At 54.7% G+C, this 22,195-nt stretch overlaps 1 protein-coding gene across 1 annotated transcript; it reads right to left on the reverse strand.

The window, feature by feature from the left end:
* Positions 1-6,335: 6,335 nt before the first annotated feature.
* MAP1S (microtubule associated protein 1S) lies at positions 6,336-21,963 on the reverse strand. The gene is made up of 7 exons (XM_012443573.3): positions 21,823-21,963; positions 20,422-20,523; positions 17,659-17,741; positions 16,781-16,921; positions 13,528-15,877; positions 7,390-7,625; positions 6,336-6,572 (listed from the first exon to the last, which is right to left on the reverse strand). The coding sequence occupies exons 1-7, from the start codon at positions 21,938-21,940 to the stop codon at positions 6,417-6,419; spliced, it is 3,186 nt and encodes a 1,061-aa protein (XP_012298996.2). The 5' UTR covers positions 21,941-21,963; the 3' UTR covers positions 6,336-6,416.
* Between the last annotated feature and the right edge of the window lie 232 nt (positions 21,964-22,195).

The following is a 22,195-nucleotide window of genomic DNA, read 5'->3' on the forward strand; positions in this document are numbered from 1 at the left end:
TAGTCAAGAGGAATCAGTCTGTGGATATAGCTGGAAATGAAGTTCTTCTTTCATAAACAAAAGGAAAGAGAAAGGACCTGCATGACAAGATATTAAGACACAAAAAGCGGCCGGGCACGGTGGCTCATGCCTGTAATCCCAGCACTTTGGGAGGCGGAGGTGGGCAGATCACTTGAGGTCAGGAGTTCGAAACCAGCCTGGTCAACATGGTGAAACTCCGACTCTACTAAAAAAATACAAAACTTAGCCGGGCATGGGGGTGCATGCCTGTAATTCTAGACACTCACGAGGCTGAGGAAAAAGAATCACTTGAACCCAGAAGGTGGAGACTGCAGTGAGGCAGGATCACGCCACCGCACTCCACCCTGGGCGACAGAGTGACACAGAAAGCTATGCCAAGGAAAACAGCAAGGACTTGGCAAGAAAAGTTGATGATGGATTCGCGCAGATTTGGAAACGGACGCAGACCCACAGGGGACCTTATTTAAGAAGGACACGGCATTTCACATCCATATACAGCATAAAACAACCAGGGAGCCTTTGGGGTGAGACAACTTCTATCCCTCTCTTCAATCCCAAGGAAATCTCAGATGGATAAAAGTTGAAAATTATAAAAAAGACAAAAACATGGGAGAATTTGTACCAACAGCAGGAAACACCTCTCAAAGCACAAAAGAGAGACATTTAAAATCGTAGTGTGGCCAGGCGCAGTGGCTGATGCCTGTAATCTCAGCACTTTGGGAGGCTGAGGCGGGAGGATGGTTTGAGGCCAGAAGTTCAAGGCTGCAGTGAACTGTGATCCCATCCACTGCATTCTAGCCTGGGCAACAGAGACTGTTTCAAAAAAAAAAAAAAAAAAACACAAAAATCAAATATTTACAGCAAAACCATGCCTAAACAACACGGAAACATACATTTGAAAAACATTTACCACATACGTTTATTATCCCTAATTTTAAAAAGAAAATTGTGTAGGAATGAGAAAAAGACAAATTTCCAATGAGAAAAATGTCAAACCAGCTAATTAGAAAAAGGTCCATAAGCCAGGCACAGTGGATCATGCCTGTATATCCCAGCATTTTGGGAGGCCAAGATAGGAGGATTGCTTGAGCTCACGAGTTCATGATCAGCCTGGGCAACACATTGAGATCTCATCTCTACAAATAAGAAAAGAAATTAGCCAGGTGTGAGGGTGCACACCTGTGGTTCCAGTTATTTGGGAGGCCGAGATGGGAGGATCACTTGAGTCTGGGAGGTGGAGGCTGCAGTGAGCCATGACCATGCCACCGCACTCCAGCCTGGGCAACACAGTGAGATCCTGTTTCAAAAGAAAAAAAGGGCCGGGTGCAGTGATTCCTGCCTGTAATCCAAGCACTTTGGGAGGCCAAGGTAGGCGGATCACCCAAGGTCGGGAGTTCAAGGCCAGCCTGACCAACATGGTGAAACCCTGGTTATACCAAAAATACAAAAAATTAGCTAGGCGTGGTGGCGCATGCCTATAGTCCCAGCTACTCGGGAAGCTCAGGTGGGAGGATCGCTTGAGCCCAGGAGGCAGAGGTTGCAGTGAGCCAAGATTGTGCCACTGTTGCCCAGTCTGGGTGACTGAGTGAGACCCTGTCTCGAAAGAAGGAAAAAAGGCCTGGCCTGGGCATGGTGGCTCATGCCTGGCATCCCAGCACTTTGGGAGGCCGAGGTGGGCGGATCACGTGAGGCCAGGAGTTTGAGACCATCTTGACCAACATGACAAAACCCCATTTCTACTAAAAATACAAAAATTAAGGCCAACGCAGTGGCTCATGCCTGTAATCCCAGCACTTTAGGAGGCCAAGGTGAGGGGATCACGAGGTCAAGAGATCAAGACCATCCTTGCCAACATGGCGAAACCTCGTCTCTACTAAAAATATAAAAATTAGCTGGGCGCGGTGACATGAACCTGTAGTCCCAGCTACTCGGGAGGCTGAGGCAGGAAGAGTCACTTGAACCCGGGAGGCGGAAGTTGCAGTGAGTTGAAATCACATCACAGCACTCCAGACTTGCGACAGAGCAAGACTCTGTATCAAAAAAAAAAAAAAAAAAAAAAATTAGCCAGGCACGGTGGCACATGCCTGTAATCCCAGCTACTGGGAGGCTGAGGCACAAGAATTGCTTGAACCCAGGGGCTGAGGTTGTAGTAAACTGAGATCGCACCATTGCACTCCAGTCTGGGCAACAGAGAGAAACTATCTCAAGAAAAAAAAAAAGGGCCATAAATGGAAGGAAACCTCCCTGATAATGGGAGAATTGAAATAAGAACAAGTAGGCAGCAGGGGTCATTAGACAGTTTGGCCAAAACATAAAACCCAGGGGAGGCCAGCCACAGTGGCTCATGCCTGTAATCCCAGCACTTTGGGAGGCTGAGGCGGGCGGATCACCTGAGGTCAGGAGTTCGAGACCAGCCTGGCCAACATGGAGACACCCTGTCTCTATTGAAAATACAAAAAAATTAGCTGGGTGTTGTGGCAGTCACCTGTAATCCCAGCTACTCAGGAGGCTGAGGCTGGAGAATTGCTTAAACCCAGGAGTTGGAGGTTGCGGTGAGCTGAGACCACGCCACTGCACTTTAGCCTGGGTGACAGACTGGGACTTCTAAAAAAAAACCCTGGGGAGTCATCCTCATGTATAAATGGTGACCCCAGAAGTCCATCCTTACCCTGGCAATGGAGAAAAGGCCATAACCTGAGTCCCAGCTGATGGGGCGCTGGGCAGGGCTGGTTTTGCACTGCTGTATCAACTCGCCTAGGCTGGGCCCTTTCTCCCAGGACTCCCATTAGTTTTGGCTGTGGAGGTGTGGAGGATGGGTAGGTGGGAGTGGGAGCTGGCTGACTGATCTCGGCATTGCTGGCAGGCACTGGACAGGAGGCGGCAGGCACAGGCATGGCTCCTCTGTTCCACCTGTCCTTCCTGATCGCCTACCCTGTGCCCATTAAGACCCCGTGAAGGGCCAGGCACAGGGTCTCACACCTGTAATCCCAGTACTATGGGAGGCTGAGGCAGGTGGATCACCTGCGGTCAGGAGTTTGGGACCAGCTTGGCCAATGTGGTCAAACCCCGTCTCTACTAAAAATACAAAAAGGAGCTGGTCACGGTGGCGGGCACCTGTAACCCCAGCTACTCAGGAGGCTGAGGCAGGAGAATCACTTGAGCCCAGGAGGTGGAGGTTGCAGTAGCCAAGACAGTGCCACTGCACTCTAGCCTGGGCAACAGGAGTGAAACTACATCCAAAAAAAAAAAAGAAGACCCCATGAAGATGGTCAGAGACTGGTTCCCACTCAGAGTCCCTATAACTACTCCTTTGTAGAGATCTACATGCTGACCAGTGGCCGCACAAGTCTTAAATCCTGACTATTACGAGTTCCATGCTTCTGTCTCCCTCAAATGTGTTTTGAAACCCCAGCTCCCAATGGGATGCTATTAGGAGCTGGGCCTTTGGGAGGTGATTAGGGTTGGATGAGGTCATGAGGGTGGGGCCCTTGTGATGGGATTAGAGCCCTTACAGGGAGGGACACAGCAGAGCTTGTCTCTTTCCCGCTTCTCTCCATCATGTAAAGACACAGCAAGAAGGCGGCTGTCTGCAAGCCAGGAAGAGAGCCCTCACCTGAACCCAAGTCGGCCAGTAGCTTCATCTTGGACTTCCCAGCCTCCAGAACCATGAGAAAGAAATGTCAGGGCTGGATGCAGTGGCTCATACTTGTCATCTAGCATTTTGAGAGGTTAAGGTGGGAGGATTGCTTAAGCCTAGGAGTTCAAGACCAGCCTGGGCAACATAGCAAGACCCTGTATACAAAAAATCAAAAAGTTGCTGGGCGCAGTGGCTCATGCCTGTAATCCCAGCACTTTGGGAGTCCGAGGCGAGTGGATCACCTGAGGTCAGGAGTTCAAGACCAGCCTGGCCATCATGGTAAAACCCCATCTCTACTAAAAATAACAAAATTAGTAGAAGATGGTGGTGTACACCTGTACACTACTTGGGAGGCTGAGGCAGCTACTTGGGAGGCTGAGGCAGGGAAATCGCTTGAACCTAGGAGGCAGAGGTTGCAGTGAGTCAAGATCATGCCACTGCATTCCAGCCTAGGCAACAAGAGCAAGGCTCTGTCTCAAAATAAATAAATAAAAAAGCTAGCCCAGCATGGTGGTACACACTTGTCACAGCTACATTAGAGGCTGAGGAAGGAGAACCATTTGAGCCCAGGAGGTCGAGGCTGCAGTGAGCTGTGTTTGCACCACTGCACTCCAACCCTGGCGACAGAGTGAGACAGTATCTCAAAAAAGAAAAAAAAGTCCATTATTTAAGCCACTCAGCCTGCAGTATTTTTCTTTTCTTTTTTTTTTTGAGATGGAGTCTTGCTCTGTGGCCCAGGCTGGAGTGCAGTGGTGCGATCTCAGCTTACTGCAACCTCTGGCTCCCAGGATCAAGTCATTCTCCTGCCTCAGCCTTCCGAGCAGCTGGGATTACAGGCATATGTCACTGCACCCAGCACATTTTTGTATTTTTAGTAGAGACCGAGTTTCACCATGTTGGTCTGGCTGGTCTCGAACTCCTGATCTCAAGTGATCCGCCTGTCTCAGCCTCCCAAAGTGTTGGAATTACAGGCATGAGCCATCGCACCTGGCCAGTCTGTGGTATTTTATGATGACAGCCTGAGAGGACAAAGACACTGATGACGCCACCAGAGGAAGAAGTCCACAGAATCTCACAGAGCCACAGAAGTGATTCTGGCCACCGTTTCCAGAGAGCGAGCAGTTTTGCTGACCCGCTTAGGATGTGTGATGGATGCCATGTTAGTTTCCTGTGGCTGCCATAATGAATAACCACAAACCAGGCTCCTTCAAACAGGAATTTCTTCCCTCACTGCCCTGGGGGTCCAAAATTCAAAAATCGAGTCAGCAGAGCCATGCTTCCCACAGGAGCTTAGGGGAGGAGGCTTCCTTTCCTCTAGCAGTGGCTGGTGGCTCCTGGCATTCCCTGGCTTGTGGCCACATCGCTCCCATTTCTGGCCTTGTGTTTTCTTTTCTTTTTTTTTTTTGAGACAGGATCTTACTTTGTCACCCAGGCTAGAGTGCAGTGGTTTGATCTTGACTTACTGCAACCTCCGCCTCTCAGGCTCAAGTGATCTTCCCACCTCAGCCTCTGGAGTAGCTGGGACTACAGATGTGCGCCACCACGCCCAGATAATTTTTGTATTTTTAGTAGAGACAGGGTCTTGCTATGTTGCACAGGCTGGTCTTAAACTCCTGGGTTCAAGTGATCCACCCACCTTGGCCTCCTAAAATGCTGGGATTCCAGGCGTGAGCCACCGTGCCCAGCCACCCTCTGTCTTTTACAGGAACCCTGTCACTGGATGCAGAGCCTATCTGGACAATCCAGGGTGATCTCTCAAGCTCCTTCATTTAATTGTATCTGCAAAGGCTGGGTGCAATGGCTCACGCCTATATTCTCAGCACTGTGGGAGGCTGAAGTGGGTGGATCGCTTGAAGTCAGGAGTTCAAGACCAGCCTGGCCAACATGGTGAAACCTGCCCTCTACTAAAAATACAAAAATTAGCCAGGTGTGGTGGTGGGCACCTAGAATCCCAGCTACTGGGGAGGCTGAGGCACAAGAATCGCTTGAATCTGGGAGGTGGAGGTTGCAGTGAGCTGAGATCACACTACTGCACTCCAGACTGGGTGACAGAGCAAGACTCCATCTCAAAAAATAATAATAACAAAATCGTATCTACAAAGATCCTTTTTCAAAGTAACATCACCTTCACAGGTATCAGGGGTCAGCAACTGAATGTGTTTTGGGGGCTGGCTGCCATCCAACACAGTACAGACGACAGTGATTCTAATAGTAAACCTAAGCGCTTGTGTTCGTGCAGAGGGGTGAGAGGGCAAGAGTCAGGAAGCAGCTGCTTTGCCATCTCTGATTTCAGATTCCTCTGTGAGACCTTCCTGTGGAGCGACACTTTCTGGAACAAGCCTCCATCTCCTCTAGGGACAGCAGGGGAGTTTTTGTTTGATGGTTTGTGTGACAGGTTGTCAGGGAGCTACTTCGCATCTGTCACTTGGGCCCCTCACGGTTACTGGGCTGGGGTGGAGGCCGCCGTCGGAGCTCCAACGAGCAGCGGTCATTAACTCTGAGAGGCGTGTCCTTCCCCAAACCGGGCCCTGCAAAGCCTGCGTTTCTCCATCGGCGACATGGAGGCCGGAGCCGGCCTGACCATAGGGTCGCTGGAGAGTCCAGGGAAGCCGCCCCTGCCCACAGGACCAGGAGGTAGATGCCGAGTCTCCCATTGCAGAAAGAAGAGAGGCCACAGCAAGTGCGATCATGGTTTATTTCTGATGCGGCTGAGTCTAGGGGCAGGGCAGGTGGCGGGTGCAGGGCGTGTGGGCGGCGGCTAGAACTCCACCTTGCAGGCGGGGAAGGCGTCGTCCTGCATGGACACCATGCTGTTGCTGCCCAGGACCGTGATGCCCAGCGCCTGGTGCCGCGCGTGCGTCTCTGCGTACCACGTATGCATGGCCGCTGAGTCGAAGGTGGGGATCAGGGTCACCTGTAGGCGGGGGCGGGGACACAGAGGGTGGAACACCAATGAGAGGGGTACCCCCTGCTCTGCTGGCCTGGGGCCCAAGTCGCCTTCCTTTCCTGGCATTCGAGGCCTTTCCAGGATCTTGTTTGCTCCAACGGGTGGTCGGCCTGTCTGTGAGGATCCTGCTCCTCCCAACCAGCACCCAAAGAACCTTCTCAGCACACAGGAGACAAGCCCCCCCGCTGCAAGGCCTCCCTTGGCCCGAGCTCCCTCTCCACTCACTTGGGTCTCCCCTGCTCCTCGAACACGCCAACCTCTTTCCTACCTCTGGGCCTTTGCCCGGGCCGTGCACCCTACAAGGACGCTCTTTGGAAGCCAGACTAGCAGCTGCGTGAGGGCAGGGTCCGTGGTGTGAGATGGTCCTCCCTCTGCCCACACGTGCCTCGCCCTGCAATGCTTGTTTTCAATCGCTCAGCTTCGTGCAGTCATGGGGGTGGGCTCTCAGCCGCACAGACACCGCACGGCCCACCTATTCCATCCCAGTCAAGTCTCACAAGGAAACAATGGCTAAGTGACAAGGTGTCTGGGGAAGGGACAGAACCACGAGGCTTCACGAGGCCCTGCGTCTCCCCCAGGCTCCCAGCACAGCCGATGGGGATGGTGGTGTGACAGAATCAGAGTCTGAAGGGGTCCCTAAAGGCTGAGCGTGTGAGACTCCCACGTTTGCCCCCATCCCTGTGTGGCCTGGGGGATGCAGCTTAGTCTCTGAGAGTCGAGGGTGGTTTTCCCCACCTGTGCTGACTACGCTTACTAACGCCAGAGTCCCTGGGGGGACACGCACCTGCAGGTCACGGTCCCACTGCTGCTTGCTGGCCAGCAGCGCATCCAGGACGGCCCGCATGCCCTCCTCCTTGCGCTGGTCCTGGCCACTGATGACGTAGCAGAGCGCACGCACGCGCTGGAAGAACTCCTCGTCCACCAGGTGGGCGTTGCTTCCGCTGGGCAGGTAGGCCAGGTCCAGGTAGACCGGGGACTTGGCGGGGGTGGCCGATGCCCCGGGCCGGCTGCTGGCTGACCCTGCAGACGGGGAGATGAGAGTCAGGGATGAGCTCTGGGCTGGGGAGGCGCTGAGTCTCCCAGTTCCACCTGCACCGCTCAGAGCAGCTCCCTCCTCAGCAGGAGGCCTGATCGCAGAATTTCCTGGGGAGCCCTGGTGCTCTCATGACTCCGGTGAATCTTATTTTAAGAAATGGGGTCTCACTATGCTGCCTAGGCTCATCTCAAACTCCTGGGCTCAAGTGATCCTCCTGCCACAGCCTTTCAAGTAGCTGGGACTACAGGTGCCTGTCATCACACCTTGACTCCAGTGACTCTTTACTCACTCTGCAAACACCACCGGCCACCCCTCTGTGACAAGGGCCAGACTCATCCTCAGCCAGTCCCTGGACATAGACATCCCCAGGGTCGGGGGTGGGTGGCAATCAGGGAATGCTCCCTGGAAGAGGGTTTAAGAGTCTGAGCCCTGAAAGCAGCCAGTCCCTGGACATAGACATCCCCAGGGTTGGGGGTGGGTGGCAATCAGGGAATGCTCCCTCGAAGAGGGTTTAAGAGTCTGAGCCCTGAAAGCAGCCAATCCCTGGACATAGACAGCCCCAGCGTCGGGGGTGGGTGGCAATCAGGGAATGTTCCCTGGAAGAGGGTTTAAGAGTCTGAGCTCTGAAAGCAGCCAGTGCCTGGACATAGACAGCCCCAGGGTTGGGGGTGGGTGGCAATCAGGGAATGCTCCCTGGAAGGTTTAAGAGTCTGAGCCCTGAAAGCAGCCAGTGCCTGGACCACTCTGCTACTTCTGCGGCATCTGTCTGGTTCACTTGCTCAAGGGGTGTTTATCAGGACCTCCTGGGCACCAGGCCCCGAAACATGGCTGTGAGCAAGAGAGAATTCCTGCCCCAAGGGTGATGGGGAGCCAGAGTGGGTGGAGAGGGCCTTGAGAGGTGGGCCCGGGAGCAGCATGGGGGTGCTAGATGGGATGAGACAGCAGCTCTGGGGGCCTGGTCCAACCCTGACCTTAGGGCCAAAGGGGACTGAAAGGAAGCAGCTGGGTCTCGGGCACAAGAAGCCTACCTGACCCTCCATCTTACAACCACAGCTGCTGCCCAGCTCAGGGGGTCAGAGTACTAACCCCCTTTTCATTTGAGGGTACTGGCGTACTCAGGTTTGTATGCCAACAAATACATACCCTCAAATGAAATGGACACATTCCTAGAAACATTTCTAGAAACACAAAGACTACCAAGACACAATCACGAAGAAAAAGAAAATCAGCATACATCTGTAGCTAGCAAGGAGAACGAATTTACAACCTCCCAAAAAAGAAAAGCCCTGGGGAACTCCACCAAACATTTAAAGACCTAATATCAGCCTTTCTCAAACTTTTCCAAAGAACTGAAGAGGAAGGAGCACTTCCTAACTCATTTTATGAGGCCAGAATTGTCTTGATACCAAAGCCAGACACAGATATTTAATTCTACAAGAAAATGGCAGTTCAACAGCCTTTGTGAACAATAATGTAAAAAAATCAACAAAGTATTAACAAACCTAATTCAGCAGCATATTAAAAGGATTACATACCCGAAGTCAGACTTATTCCTGGAATGCAAGGATGGTTCAACATATGAAACAAAAAATCAGTGTTATTATTAACACATCACAGTAACAGAATAAAGGGGGGAAAAACCACCTGATCATCTCAGTGGATGGAGAAACAACACTACAACACTTAACAAAATTCAATACCCTCTGCATGGTAAAAACACTCAACAAAGTAGGAAGAGAAGAACACTCAACATAACAGAGGCCACATATGAAAACCCACAGTAAACATCATATTCAATGCTGAAAGACTAAAAGCTTTTCCTCTAAGATCAGGAAGAAACAGGACATGGATGCCTACCTTTTTTTTTTTTTTTTAGCAGAGTCTTGCTCTGTTGCCTGGCTGGAGTGCAGTGGCGCGATCTCGGCTCACTGCAACCTTCCCCTCCAGGGTTCAAGCGATTATCCTGCCTCAGCCTCCTGAGCAGCTGGGACTACAGGCGTGCGCCACCATGCTCACCTAATTTCTTTTTTTTTCTGTATTTTTAGTAGAGACGGGGTTTCACTATGTTGGCCAGGATGGTCTCGATCTCTTGACCTCGTGATCCACCTGCCTCGGCCTCCCACAGTGCTGGGATTACAGGTGTGAGCCACCGCACCTGGCCGGATGCCTACTTTCATTACTTCTATTCCACATAGAAGTGAAAGTTATAGCAACGGTAATTAGACAAGGAAAATGAAAGGCATCCAAACTGGAAAAGAAGAAGTAAAATTCTCTGTTCGTAGATGATGTTACCTCATAGGTGGAAAACCCTACAGATTCTGTCAAAATAGAACGAGGAAAAATATATATATATATGTATATATGCTGTTAAAATTAATAAATGGACTGGGCATGGTGGCTCACACCTGTAATCTCGGCACTTTGGGAGGTTGAGGTGGGTGGGATCACTTGAGGTCAGGAGTTCAAGACCAGCCTAGCCAACATGACAAAACCCCATTTCTATTAAAAATCCAAAAATTAGCTGGGAGTGGTGGCACATGCCTGTAATCCCAGCTATTCGGGAGGCTGAGGCAGGAGAATTGCTTGAACACAGGAGATGGAGGTTGCAGTGAGCTGAGATTACACCACTGCACTCCAGCCTGGGCAACAGAGCAAGACTCCACCTCAAAAAGACAAACAAACAAAAACTAATAAATGAATTCAGCAAAGAAGCAAGATACAAAGTCCACACACAAAACGCAGCTGAATTTCTATACATGAACAATGAACAATCTAAAAAGGAAATTTAAAAGTCATGAAATAGAAGAATCAAGATAGAGGACTCACACTTCCTGATTTCAAAACTTACTACAAAGCTACAGTAATCAAAGCAGTGTGGTACTGGCATAAAGACAGACATATAGACCAATGGAATAGAATAGAGAGGCCCAGAAATAAATCCTCACATGTATGGTTAAATTATTTTCGACAAGGGTTTCAAACCATTCACTGGGGAAAGGACAGTTTTTTCAACAAATGGTGCTGGGAAAGCTGGGCCTCCACATCCAAGAGAATAACACTGGATCATTCCACCACATACAAATATTACCTCCAAATAGATCAGGGGCCTAAATGTGAAAGGGAAAACTACAAAACTCCTAGAAGAAAACATAGGGTAGAAGCTTCTCAGTGCTGGATTTGACCAGGTGCAGTGGCTCACGCCTGTAATCCTAGCACTTTGGGAGGCTGAGGTGGGCAGATCACTTGAGGTCAGGAGTTCGAAACGAGCCTGGCCAACATGGTGAAACCCCACTTCTACTAAAAATACAAAAAAATTAGCTAGGTGTGGTAGTGGGTGCCTGTAATGGCAGCTACTCAGGAAGGCTGGAGAATTGCTTGAACCCAGGGGTGGAGGTTGCAGTGAGCCAAGATCATGCCCTCACGCTCCAGCCTGGGCAACAGAGTGAGACTCCATCTTAAAACAAAACAAAACAAAAAAAATGGGATGTGGCAACCATTATTGGGTCTGACATCAAAAGTGCAGACAACAAAAGAAAAATATAGACAAAATGGACTTTGTATTTAAAACTTTTGTGCATCAAAGGGCATTATCAACAGAAGAAAAAGGCAACTCACAGAAAGGGACGAAATATTTGCAAGCCATATATCTGCTAAAGGATTAATATCCAGAATGATTTACAAAACTCAACAACAGAAAACAACCCAATTTAAAAATGGGCAAAGGGGGCTAGGCATGGTGGCTCATGCCTGTAATCCCAGCACTTTGGGAGGCCAAGGCGAGAGGATCGCTTGAGGCTGGGAGTTCAAGATCAGCCTGGGCAACATAGTGAGACTCCATCTCTACAAAAAAATTAAAAAATTAGCCAGGCATGATGGCATGCACCTGTAGTCCCAGCCACTTGGGAGGCTGAGGCGGGAGGATTGCTTGAACCCAGGAAGTCGAGGCTATAGTGAGCGGTTGGCACCACACTCCAGCATCAGTGACAGAGCAAGACCCTGTCTCTAAAAAATAAAATTTAAAGTTGAGCAAAGGACTCGAATATTTCTCCAAAGAAGACGAACGTCCAACAAGCATATGAAAAGATTCTCAACATCACTAATCATTAGGGAAATGGAAACTGAAACTACAATGCGATCCCACCTCACACCCTTTAGACTGGTGAGTGGCAAGCAGCTGCTGTGGAAAAGTCTGGCAGTTCATCCAAAATTAAACATCGAGCCCGGGCGTGGCAGCTCATGCCTATAATCCCAGCACTCTGGGAGGCTGAGGCCGAAGGATCGCTTGAACTCAGGAGTTCCACACCAACCCGAGCCATACAGTGAGACCCCGGTGCTATGCAAAATTTTAAAATTAGCTGGGCGTGATGGTGTGTGTCTGTGGTCCCAGCTGTTCAGGAGGTGGGAGGGTTGCTTGGTTCCAGCTGTTTGGGAGGTCAAGGGTGCAGTGAGCCCTGTTTGTGCCACCGCACTTCAGCCTGGATAACAGACTGAGACCCTGTCTCAGAAAAAAAAAAAAAAAAAAAAAACAAGAAGGAAAAGCACAGCAGCAGGCCAGAGACCTTCCCCTTGGCAAGGTCTGCTTAAAATGCGAGCCTTTGGCTGGTGTCTGGAAATCCGGATCTCAGGAGGAGGGTTCCCACCTTTCCGTCTGAGAGGGGCTCCCTGTGCCTGGACTGGACCACACACCTGATCTCCCCTTTTTTGGGGGCGTCTAGAATCTCTGTGCCAAGCAGAGGATGCCGCTGTAACTGGCCCAATAAGAACCTGGGCATGCTGAGTCTCTAACCAGCTTCCGTGAGACACATTGTTACAACTTGCTACTGGAGAAATGGAGCCTGTGGTATGCAGCCCTACTGGGAGAGGATTCTGGAAGCTTCTGCCTTGTTTCCTTTGGACTTCACCCTACATGCCTTTTCAGTTTGCTGATTTTGCTCTGTGAGTACAACCGTAGGCTAGGTCCTCCTAACCAATCAGTTACATAAAATGTACTATTTAAAGTTTCAACTCTTTCATTTTACTTACTGTGGCTTCTAGAAACCCACAACTAGCATACATGCTCACCTAGCTTCCACCCAGGGTGCTGTGCAGGCACCTCAGAATGGCAAGTGGTTCAACACTGAGGTCAGTTTGCATTTCACAGGAGAAACTGAGCCCCAGAGAGTGTGGGCACTGCTGAGGTCACACAGCAATTAAGAACAGGAGGACTTGGCTGGGCGCAGGGGCTCACTCACACCTGTAATCCCAACACTGGGAGGCCAAGGTGGGTGGATCACCTGAGATCAGGAGTTCGAGACCTGCCTGGCCAACATGGTGAAACCCTGTGTCTACTAAAAATACAAAAACTAGCTAGGCGTGGTGGTGGGCACCTGTAATCTCAGCTACTTGGGAGGCTGAGGCAGGAGAATCTCTTGAACCCGGGAGGTGGAGGTTGCAGTGAGCCGAGATCGTGCCGTCGCACTCCAGCGGGGGCAACAAGAGTGAAACTCTGTCTCAAAAAAAAAAAAAAAAAACAGGAGGACTGGCAGGGCACGGCGGCTCACGCTGGGAATCCCAGCACTTTGGGAGAGTGAGGGGGCAGACAGTCTGAGGCCAGGAATTTGAAATCAGCCTGGGCAACACAGTGAGACCCTATCTCTACAAAAAATATGTAAAGTAGGCAGGCGTGGTGGCCGTGCCTGTTGTCCCAGCTACTGGAGAAGCTGAGGCCAGAGGGTGGCTTGAGCCAGAGGTTGGGGCTGCAGTGAGCTGTGATTGCACCACTGCACTCCAGCCCGGGAGATAGTGAGACCATCTCTTTTAAAAAACAATTAAGAAGGAGGATGAGCTATGCCCTCTCCAGCCTGAGCAGCTGCCAACCCAGCCTAGGGCCCCAGCTCCAGTACTCACCCGATGGGCCTCGAGTGGCAGTCCTGGGGGCTGAGGACTTTCTGGACAGGGGTGCCCGGCCTCCCTTCTCACTAGGGTCACTCCGGGCACTGAGTGGCCGGCCGGCCCGGTCCCCACCAGGAAGCCCCTTGGTTTTGGCAGCAGCCACTGGAGTGGCTTTGGGGGTAGCAGCACGTGAGGTCGGGCGCGTCAGCGGCTTCCGGGTGCGGCCCACGTTCTCCGTCTGCTTCGCCGTCTTGGGGGGCAGCATCTCCGGGTCCACCATGCAGATGCTGGATGGGTCAGGCAGTGGTGGGGGGACCCTGAGGGGGTCAGGCAAAGGGTCGTGGCGAGGGACTCCGAAGGCCTCCGTGTCCTCATCTGAGTCTGCGGCACCAGGAGCCAGGGGCACAGGGTCTGAGTCAGACAGCGTGGGCAGGGACTCGCTGACTGATGTGGGTGGCGTCTCCTCGGCCCCCAGCCCACCTGCTCGCTCTTGTGACCGGGCGCTGCTGTCGTTGGAGCTGCCGGGGGACGCAGGTGCTGGCGCCATGGGCACCGCTTTGCGATGCTCAAACTCACAGGGTGACACCAGGCACAGGTCCACATCGTGTGGGGAGGCCGAGCGCCGAGCCCGGGGGCCACGCAGCGGGAGGCTCAGCCCAGCCTCACTGGTGGGGGCGGATGGCGGCAGTACCTGCTCAAAGGACACAGACAGGGACTCATCCACTTCGGTGGAGTGCGGGGAGCCCACCTCTGCGGGCAGTGAGGGCGTGGTCACCGTGGGCGTGGTCACTGTGGGGGAGGCGTCAGGCCCGGCCTCCCCACCCCGCAGTGGGCTCAGTGACAGCCGCCCGCTGCCCTCCGCGGGGCTCCGGCGAGACTCAGGGGAGGGTGTGCGTGGCCTCGGGATCGAGCTGGCAGCCAGTGGCAGCTCGAGCGCCTTCTCCTCTCTAGCTGGGCTGGGCCCCAGCTCCAGGCTGGGCGTAGCCACCAGCTGGGAGGCCGGAGAGCCACCGGCCACATTTGGGGGGCTGGCCTCTCCACATCGGAGGCCGGGCGGGCTACGAGGTCCATTTGCCACTGGCGGGAAGCCAGAATGGGACGTGCTGGGTGCTGTGCTGGGTGCTTTGCGGGGCTTGGGTGCTGCCTGGGCACCAGTCTTCTTGAGGCTGGGCACAGAAGAGGTTGTACGGCGCGCCTCTCGAGGCTGGGTCCGGGGCACGCTTGGCTTGGGGTCTTTCTTCACCTCCCGGGAGGTCCTGGCTTCCTTCTCAGTCTTGCGCAGGGCTTCAGCCCGTGCCGGCTCCTTCCGGGCCACCCCAGGGCGCTCTAGGCCAGATCTAGGGTGGGCGGCGGGCATGCCCTCTCTCTTTGAACTGTCCCGGGAGCCCACGCTCTCTTTGCTCTCAGCTCGCCGCAGTCCCTCCAGGTCCTGGGGTGTCACCACAGGCTCTCGCAGGAACTTCAAGTGCTGCAGGCGGACGAGGCCGTCCAGGAGGCAGGCGGGCGGGGTGCAGCCGGGGAACAGCACGCGCACCACCTTTTCGCCAGGGCCCGCAGGGTGCCACACCAGCAGGGCGCACACGGAGGCCAGCGTGCGCTCGGTGCCAGTGGAGGGCGGGTGCAGCACGTACATGTCCAGCCGGCCCACGCCCATCTTCTCAAAGAGCACGGTTGGCTTGGCCGGCACAGGGCCACGGCTGAGGGGTAGGGGCGTGATGCCCAGCTGTGCCAGGAGGCTCAGTGCCAGCTCCGTCTCGTCCTCGCCGCGCGCCAGCCGCGATGCGGCCTCACAGGCATTGAAGAACACCACCCCCAGGTTGGGGGAGATGAGCCTGCGCAGCCTGTCGTCCCAGGAGCCCCCACCAGCAGCCACCTCGGAGCGCTCGGCCAGTTTGCGCCGCAGCAGGCTGTTGAGGCCGGGGAGGCTGTCGGCGCCCGGGTGGGTCACCAGCACGGCATCCACGCGGTCCAGGTGCCGCACCAGCTTCCAGAAGCTGGACTTGGGGTTCGAGCCACCGTTGACCAGCACGGTGAAGCCATTGACGGCAAAGAAGGCGGCGTCCCCGAGGCCTCCGGGGAAGATGTAGCAGCAGGGCCGGCCCAGCCTGAGGAAACCCCCGGTGGTGGGGGGCTCCAGCAGCTCGAAGGGGGAAGGCGGCTCCAGAGACTCTGCCACGTACTCCAGGAACTCACACAGGCCCTCAGAGTTGGGCAGGTGCGCCGGGGGGTTCAGCCGCAGCTGGAGCGCCCCCTGGAGGTCGGGCACAGCAGGTGCCAGCTGGGCCCAGTCGCCGAAGGTTGGGCAGGTGATGGTGAGTACTGGCGGCTGTGCAGGTGGGGGCGTGGTGGCCAGGATGTCCCAGATCTGCATGGAGGGGAGTGTAAGGGGCCACCTAGAGCCAGGCAACACCCTGCCCAGTGGGAAAACTGGGCGAGGACACCCTCATCCTTCACCCCAGGCCTGCTCCTCAGGACCCTCCCACCAAAACCCAACCCTCCCCAGCCCCACGAGGCTCTATGGTCTGGCCTCACCTCCTGCCTCTCCCTCCACTTCAAATGCCTCCCTGCCCCATGGCCTTTAGCTCACCCTTCTCTCCTCCCAGAGCACAGCTCCCTCCAAGGAGACCCTCCATGCCCCACCTCTGTCTACTGAACCTTTTCTCTTTTTGTTTTTTTTTTTGAGACAGGGTGTCGCTCTGTTGCCCAGGCTGGAGTGCAATGGCACAATCTCGGCTCACTGTAACCTCCGCCTCCTGGGTTCAAGCGACTCTCCTGCCTCAGCCTCCTGAGTAGCTGAGATTACAGGCACCCGCCACCACATCTGGCTAACTTTTTGTATTTTTAGTAGAGACAGGGTTTCACTATGTTGGCCAGGCTGGTCTCGAACTCCTGACCTCGTGATCCGCCTGCCTGGGCCTCCCAGAATGCAGGGATTACAGCCCTGAGCCACACACCCGGCCTCGTCAGCACTTTTAAGTGCCCCACTACAATGTGAAAATGTAGTTTGCTAGAGATTTTTGCCTGTGTGTCCTACACAGACTGCGGGCACCAGAAAGGACCCATTTGGCTCCATCCCACATCAGGCCACGGGGGCATCTGCTGACCTACAGACCCAGCTCACACCCTTTCATGGGCGATGACCCCCTGACAGCCAGAAGGCAAGTGTCACCACTGCCATCCTACAGAGGAGGCTGGGGCCACACAGCCTGATGCAGACAAGCCAGGATTCAGAGCCAGGGAAAGGGGGGATGGCAAAGGGGTGGCTTACCTCTCTGTCCTTCAGGACCTGGAGGAAGTGGTGAGGTGAGAAGCCCCCTGTCTGTAGCAGCAGCTCCCCTGTCTCCTCCAGGCAGGGCCCAGCCAACACCAGCAGCTTGTGAGAAGCAGGGTCCAACAGAAGGTTCCGGAGCTGAGGAGGGGGTAAGCACTAAATGCCCCGTTCTGTGCAGTGATGTATCCAGCAGTCCTCTTTGGGGTAGCCTCGAATCGATACATAACCACCCGTCTCCTGTCCGCATCCCACGGCCAGCCCAGTGCTCAACTAGCTAAGCGGGCAGTCTCCAGGTCTCCTGCTAGGCCCCACCCCCTAGCAAACTCCTATTCATCCTACAAAGCCCAGCTCTGGTGTCCCTCCTGAAAGCACTCCCTGCCCTTTCTGGGCTCTCTCAAGTCCACCTCTCCCTCCAGCCCAGCCCTGATGCCACAGGGCTAGGGGTATCTGTGTCTGGCTCTGTCTCCTAAAAACTGAGAGCCCCCTTTCTGACGTATAATTGGTGGAAGAGTAAGATAGCTACAAGCCAGTTAACATTAGTAACTCAATTCAGACAACTGCTGAGGCCTAGCCAGAGGGAACCCACGGGACACAGTCTGCTCTGGCCTTTCCACCTCCAGCCCCATGCTGTCCTGGGCCCTGGCCTGTGAGTGCTTACCCTCCCCTCCCTCCCAAACTCCAGCCTTTTCTGCTTCCACCCCAGAGGAGGGAAGAAGCAAAGGCTGGAGCCACAGGGAGGCTTCCGGGCGAGGAAGTGGGTGTGGGTGTCTCGAGAGGAGCTGGGGCAGCCATAAACACGAGGACATGAGACATGAAGACAGAGATGGCACCAGTCCCAGCAGCCCACCCCCTCCAGGATGCCAGCCATTCCCTACCTCATCACACAGGGACTTGTCTGATGGGTTCAGGAGGACGAGGGTCTCCAGGGTGTCGCCACGGTGGTGCAAGCTCCGCTGGCCTGTGGGGCAATCGGGCCATCCTGGAGTCAAATCCTGCCTCCCTGTGTGACCCTCGGGGAACACGAACGCCCCTGGGAACCCACCCAGGGATTATATGGAGAGTAATAGGCGCATGGCAGAGCTGCAGGTCAGGATCAGGCAAGAAAAGAGAAACCTGAACCACCCCGGCCAGCCTGAGAGGGGCAGTACCCAGAGGACCACGCGGCACAGGGCCACCCCTGTGGGTAATGCCACCATCACATTCATTTGCTTTTCTTTTTGACACAGAGTCTCACTCTGCTGCCCAGGCTGGAGTACAATGGCATGACCTCGGCTCACTGCAACCTCCGCCTCCCAGGTTCAAGTGATTCTCCTGCCTTAGCCTCCGGAGTAGCTGGGATTATAGGCGCACGCCACCATGCCCCACTAATTTTTTAAATTTTTAGTAGAGATAGAGTTTCACCATGTTGGTCAGGCTGGTCTCGAACGCCTGATCTCAGGTGATCCTCCGGCTTTGGCCTCCCAAAGTGCTGTGATTACAGGCATGACGTACTGCGCCTGGCCACATCTATTTTTTAGACATGGAGCCAGAGCTGGGAGAGGGCCAGTGAGGGCGAATCTGGATCAGGGCACATCCAGAGCAAAGGCCCTGAGGCAGGACTGAGCTAGGGGCGGGCAGCATAAGGGGCGGGGCTGGAGTGGGGTTGTTTCTGGGATCCTGACCCTCCTTTGTCCCCAGGGCCCATGTGTGTGTGTGTGTGTGTGCGCGCGCGCGTGTGTGTTTTGTTTTTTGTTTTTGAGACAGTCTCCTTCTGTCACCCAGGCTGGAGTGCAGTGGCATGATCTCACTCACTGCAATCTCCGCCTCCTGTGTTAAAGCTACTCTCCTGCCTCAGCCTCCTGAGTAGCTAGGACTACAGGCATGTACCACCACGCCCAGCTAATTTTTGTATTTTTAGTAGAGACAGGGTTGTACCATATTGGCCAGGCTGGTCTCGAACTCCCGACCTCATGATCCATCTGCTTGGCCTCCCAAAGTGCTGGGATTACGGGCGTGAGCTACCGCGCCCAGTCCCAGATATGTTTTAAACATCACACTGTGAGAAAGGGGCGGCAAGTAGCCAGAGCCAGAAGAGGGCCAGTGAGGGCCAACCCGGACCAGGGTACAGCAACAGCAAAGGCCCTGAGGTCTAGGACTGGGCTGTGAGCATGGCTGAGTCTGGAGAAGCAGACTCTCCCGTGCTGTCAGCCCTTATCACGTTTAGCTTTATTTTATTTTTTGAGACAGGATTTTGCTCTGTTGCCCAGACTGAAGTGCAGTGGCACAGTCTTAGCTCACTGCAGCCTCTGGCTCCTGGGTTCAAGCGATCCTCCCTCCTCAGCCTCCTGAGTAGCTGGGACTACAGATGTGCACCACCAGTCCCGGCTCATTTTCGTATTTTCAATTGAAACAGGGTTTCACCATGTTGCCCCAGCTGGTTTTGAACTCCTGACCTCAAACAATCCTCCCACCTTGACCTCCCAAAGGGATGGGATTACAGGTGAGAGCCACCCCATCCAGCCTTAGCATGCTTTTTGTCGCACACAGATATTGCCCCATTCAGGTGGGGAAATCAAGGCATAGAAAGGGGAAGTGGCCACAAAGGTCAGACACAGCAGACAGGATTTCCAGCCCTACTTTCTGCCCCATGAAGAGTCAGGAAGCCCCGAGGACCCCCTGGGACAATGAGACGATGGACACTTCCTTCCTCTCCAGCAGCAGCCAGGAGATGACTCGAGACCAGCAGGAGCACAGGACGGCTCAGGCAACACCCAAGCCCTGCCCGCCCACCTGCTGCCCTGCTCACCCTGGGTCACCCCAGAAGGGAGCCTCGTGCTGAGCTGGGCCCTCCTTGATCTCACTCCTTTCCAGTTCTCTACCTACTGAGCGCCTACTGTGTATACCCAGCCCTGTGGCTGTGAACCAAATTCAGTCCCTGCCTGCAAGGGGCCCACACTCCATCTCCCAGGGCCAGCTCAGTGCCCCCTCCACCTTCTAGATTTTTTTTTTTTCTTTTTTGAGACAGATTTCCTCCCACTCTGTCACTCAGGCTGGAGTGCAGTGTTGAGATGTCAGCTCGCTGCAACCTCCGCCTCCCAGGTTCAAGGGATCCTCCCACCTCAGCCTCCTGAATAGCTGGGATTACAGGTACTGCTACCATGCCGGTGAATTTTTGTATTTTTAGGAGAGACAAGCCTCCTCCACATTGGCCAGGCTGGTCTTAACTCCTGACCTCAAGTGATCGGCCCGCCTCGGCCCCCCAAAGTGCTGGGATCACAAGCGTGAGCCACGGACTCGGTCCCTTCTAATGTTCTGTCCACTGCTAGGTCTTGGCTGGGGCACTTCCCTTCCACTGGACACACCAGTCATAGCAGTTTCTCATCAAAAAACCCCCTCCTCAGAGACCTCCCCACCTCTTCCCCCTTCCATGCCACAGTTTCCTCATCTGTAAGTCAGGGACGAAAACACCAGTTCCTGCACTGTGGGTTACTGAGGACTGAGGGGATTATCCCTGGGTCAGGGTTTGCATTTGAAAGGTCTCAGCTATATTATTAGTGTTGTTATTTACAGCTATACCCCACCCCCCATGCCTGGCACACAGCTGGCACTTGCCCCGTGAATAAGAGGTAGGGGAGCAGCCAGGGGCACCCCAGCCTCACCTTTCACGATGCTGGAGAAGGTGGCAGAGTGTCGGGACACGAAGACCTTGAGCTGTTCATCAAGGTTGCAGATGCCAGGATCCACATCCCAAGACCGGATGCCTGGTGGGAGGGAGGCATCGAGGCAGGAGTTCAGCTGGGCCCCTCAGCTCCCAGAATATTTCAATAACTAGCACCCTGTGGGTAGGGAGCGCCCCAGCCTCCTCCCTTCACTCACAGCTTGCAGACTCAGAAGTACCCAACACCTTCAGGTCTCACTGCAGCTGAGCCAGGGGACCCAGAGCACACCTCATCATTTTACAGACAAGACTCAGCAACCAAGCCTCCACCTCCTCCATCTCCAACTCCTTGCTGCTCCTATGCCCTGCCAGGCCCGTTTCCACTCACCGCCTTTGCAACAGCTGTTCTTTCTGCCTGGAAGCCCATCCCCCTGCCACCCCCACCGGTTCCTACTGGCCCAGGGGCCCTTCCCCCTTACACCTTTGGGTGCTAAGACTGGCTGTCCTCTCAGGCCCTTGCAGACTTCTGATCCCTCCTGACACCATGTGAGCTGGAAGCTTGTTCTATCTCCTCATTTGCTTTGGATTCATCCCCCCACCAGACCTGTTCTGGCAGGGCTGAATCTGTCTATCATCCCAGCCATGTCCCTGTGCCCACTGCCTGGCGCATAGCAGGTGCTCACTAAACACTCCCCAAGCACATGAAGCGAGGTGCGTGTTCCTGTTCCATTTTACAAGCGATGAAACACGCAGGTCCAGATTCTCCGAGGGATGGGGGATGAACACCCATCTCCACCCACGGGCGCATCATGCCCGCCAGTCCCACTGTGCCAAGTGGCTGCAGGTGAACCGGGCAGGTGCACCTATGACTCACCTCTCTAGGTGCTAAATCCCCCGGGCAAGCCGCACCCACCCACACCCCAATTAGCAGCTCCTTGTGCTGCAACAGAAAGCGGGCCCCGGGGCTCCAGGCCAGCCTCCCCCATATCTGCTTCTCCCTTCGGAATATCTCTAAGCTGCTAAAATCTGGAGATCCAAAGCGTCCCCAGGCCCTCCCCCCGGGCGGGCCAGTCAGGCGGGAAGCGGAGCAATGGCCCAACAGCGCGGGTCCCCACGCCTAGGCCCGTGACCCGTGACCCCTCCCCGATTTTCACCCGGAGTTGGGGCGGGGCAGCCCTGCCCAGCCCAGGCCCCGATGCCACTTCCTCCGTGGGTACCCACAGACACCCCGCCTTTGCCCGCGTCATGCGCCTAACGGTGAAGGGGACCCAGCCCCGGGCCCGCGATCCCCGCCCCAGAGCCTGGGCCCCGCCGCCGCCGCCACCGCCCACTCCCAGCCCCGGGGCCAGGCGCGAAGCGTGCCGGCCTCCTGGGCTCCCGCGCGCCCCCGGGCCAGCCCGACCTCGTTCGAGCTCCTCTAAGACGTAGGTGAGGAGCCCCGGGCACCCGAACTCGCTGCCCACCACGAGGAGCAGCGAACTCGGGGCCGCGGCATCCCCGGGCCCAGCCACAGCCGCCATCTTCGCACCGCCCCGGCGTTCTCAGCGCCCGCCCCGCTGGCCCCGCCTCTTAAAGGGGCCGTACCGGAAGAACTGAAGACCCCGCCCGGAACCACCCCAACCCCCGCCCCTTTTTGTCGACCACCTACTGGCCCTTTGAGGTCATGGAGAACAGGGAATGCGGGCGCTAAAGGGGTTGGCGGACTCCTGGGTGTCTGTTTGGGAGCCGACTCTCCCAAGTGACCATTCATTCATTCATTTTTTTTTCATTGAACA

The sequence above is a fragment of the Aotus nancymaae genome, unplaced genomic scaffold (genome assembly GCF_030222135.1).
Source record: "Aotus nancymaae isolate 86718 unplaced genomic scaffold, 86718_ANA_hifiasm-v0.15.2.pri h1tg000028l, whole genome shotgun sequence".
NCBI lineage: Eukaryota > Metazoa > Chordata > Mammalia > Primates > Aotidae > Aotus > Aotus nancymaae.

Excerpts from the sequence above, each read along its gene's own strand:
- MAP1S (XM_012443573.3), bottom strand. The coding sequence starts at position 21,940 with ATGGCGGCTGTGGCTGGGCCCGGGGATGCCGCGGCCCCGAGTTCGCTG. Across the intron at positions 17,742-20,421 it reads CTTCTCCAGCATCGTGAAAG|GCCAGCGGAGCTTGCACCAC; the intron begins GTGAGGCTGGGG and ends ATTGCCCCACAG. Across the intron at positions 7,626-13,527 it reads TGCCACTCGAGGCCCATCGG|GGTCAGCCAGCAGCCGGCCC; the intron begins GTGAGTACTGGA and ends CCCCGTCTGCAG.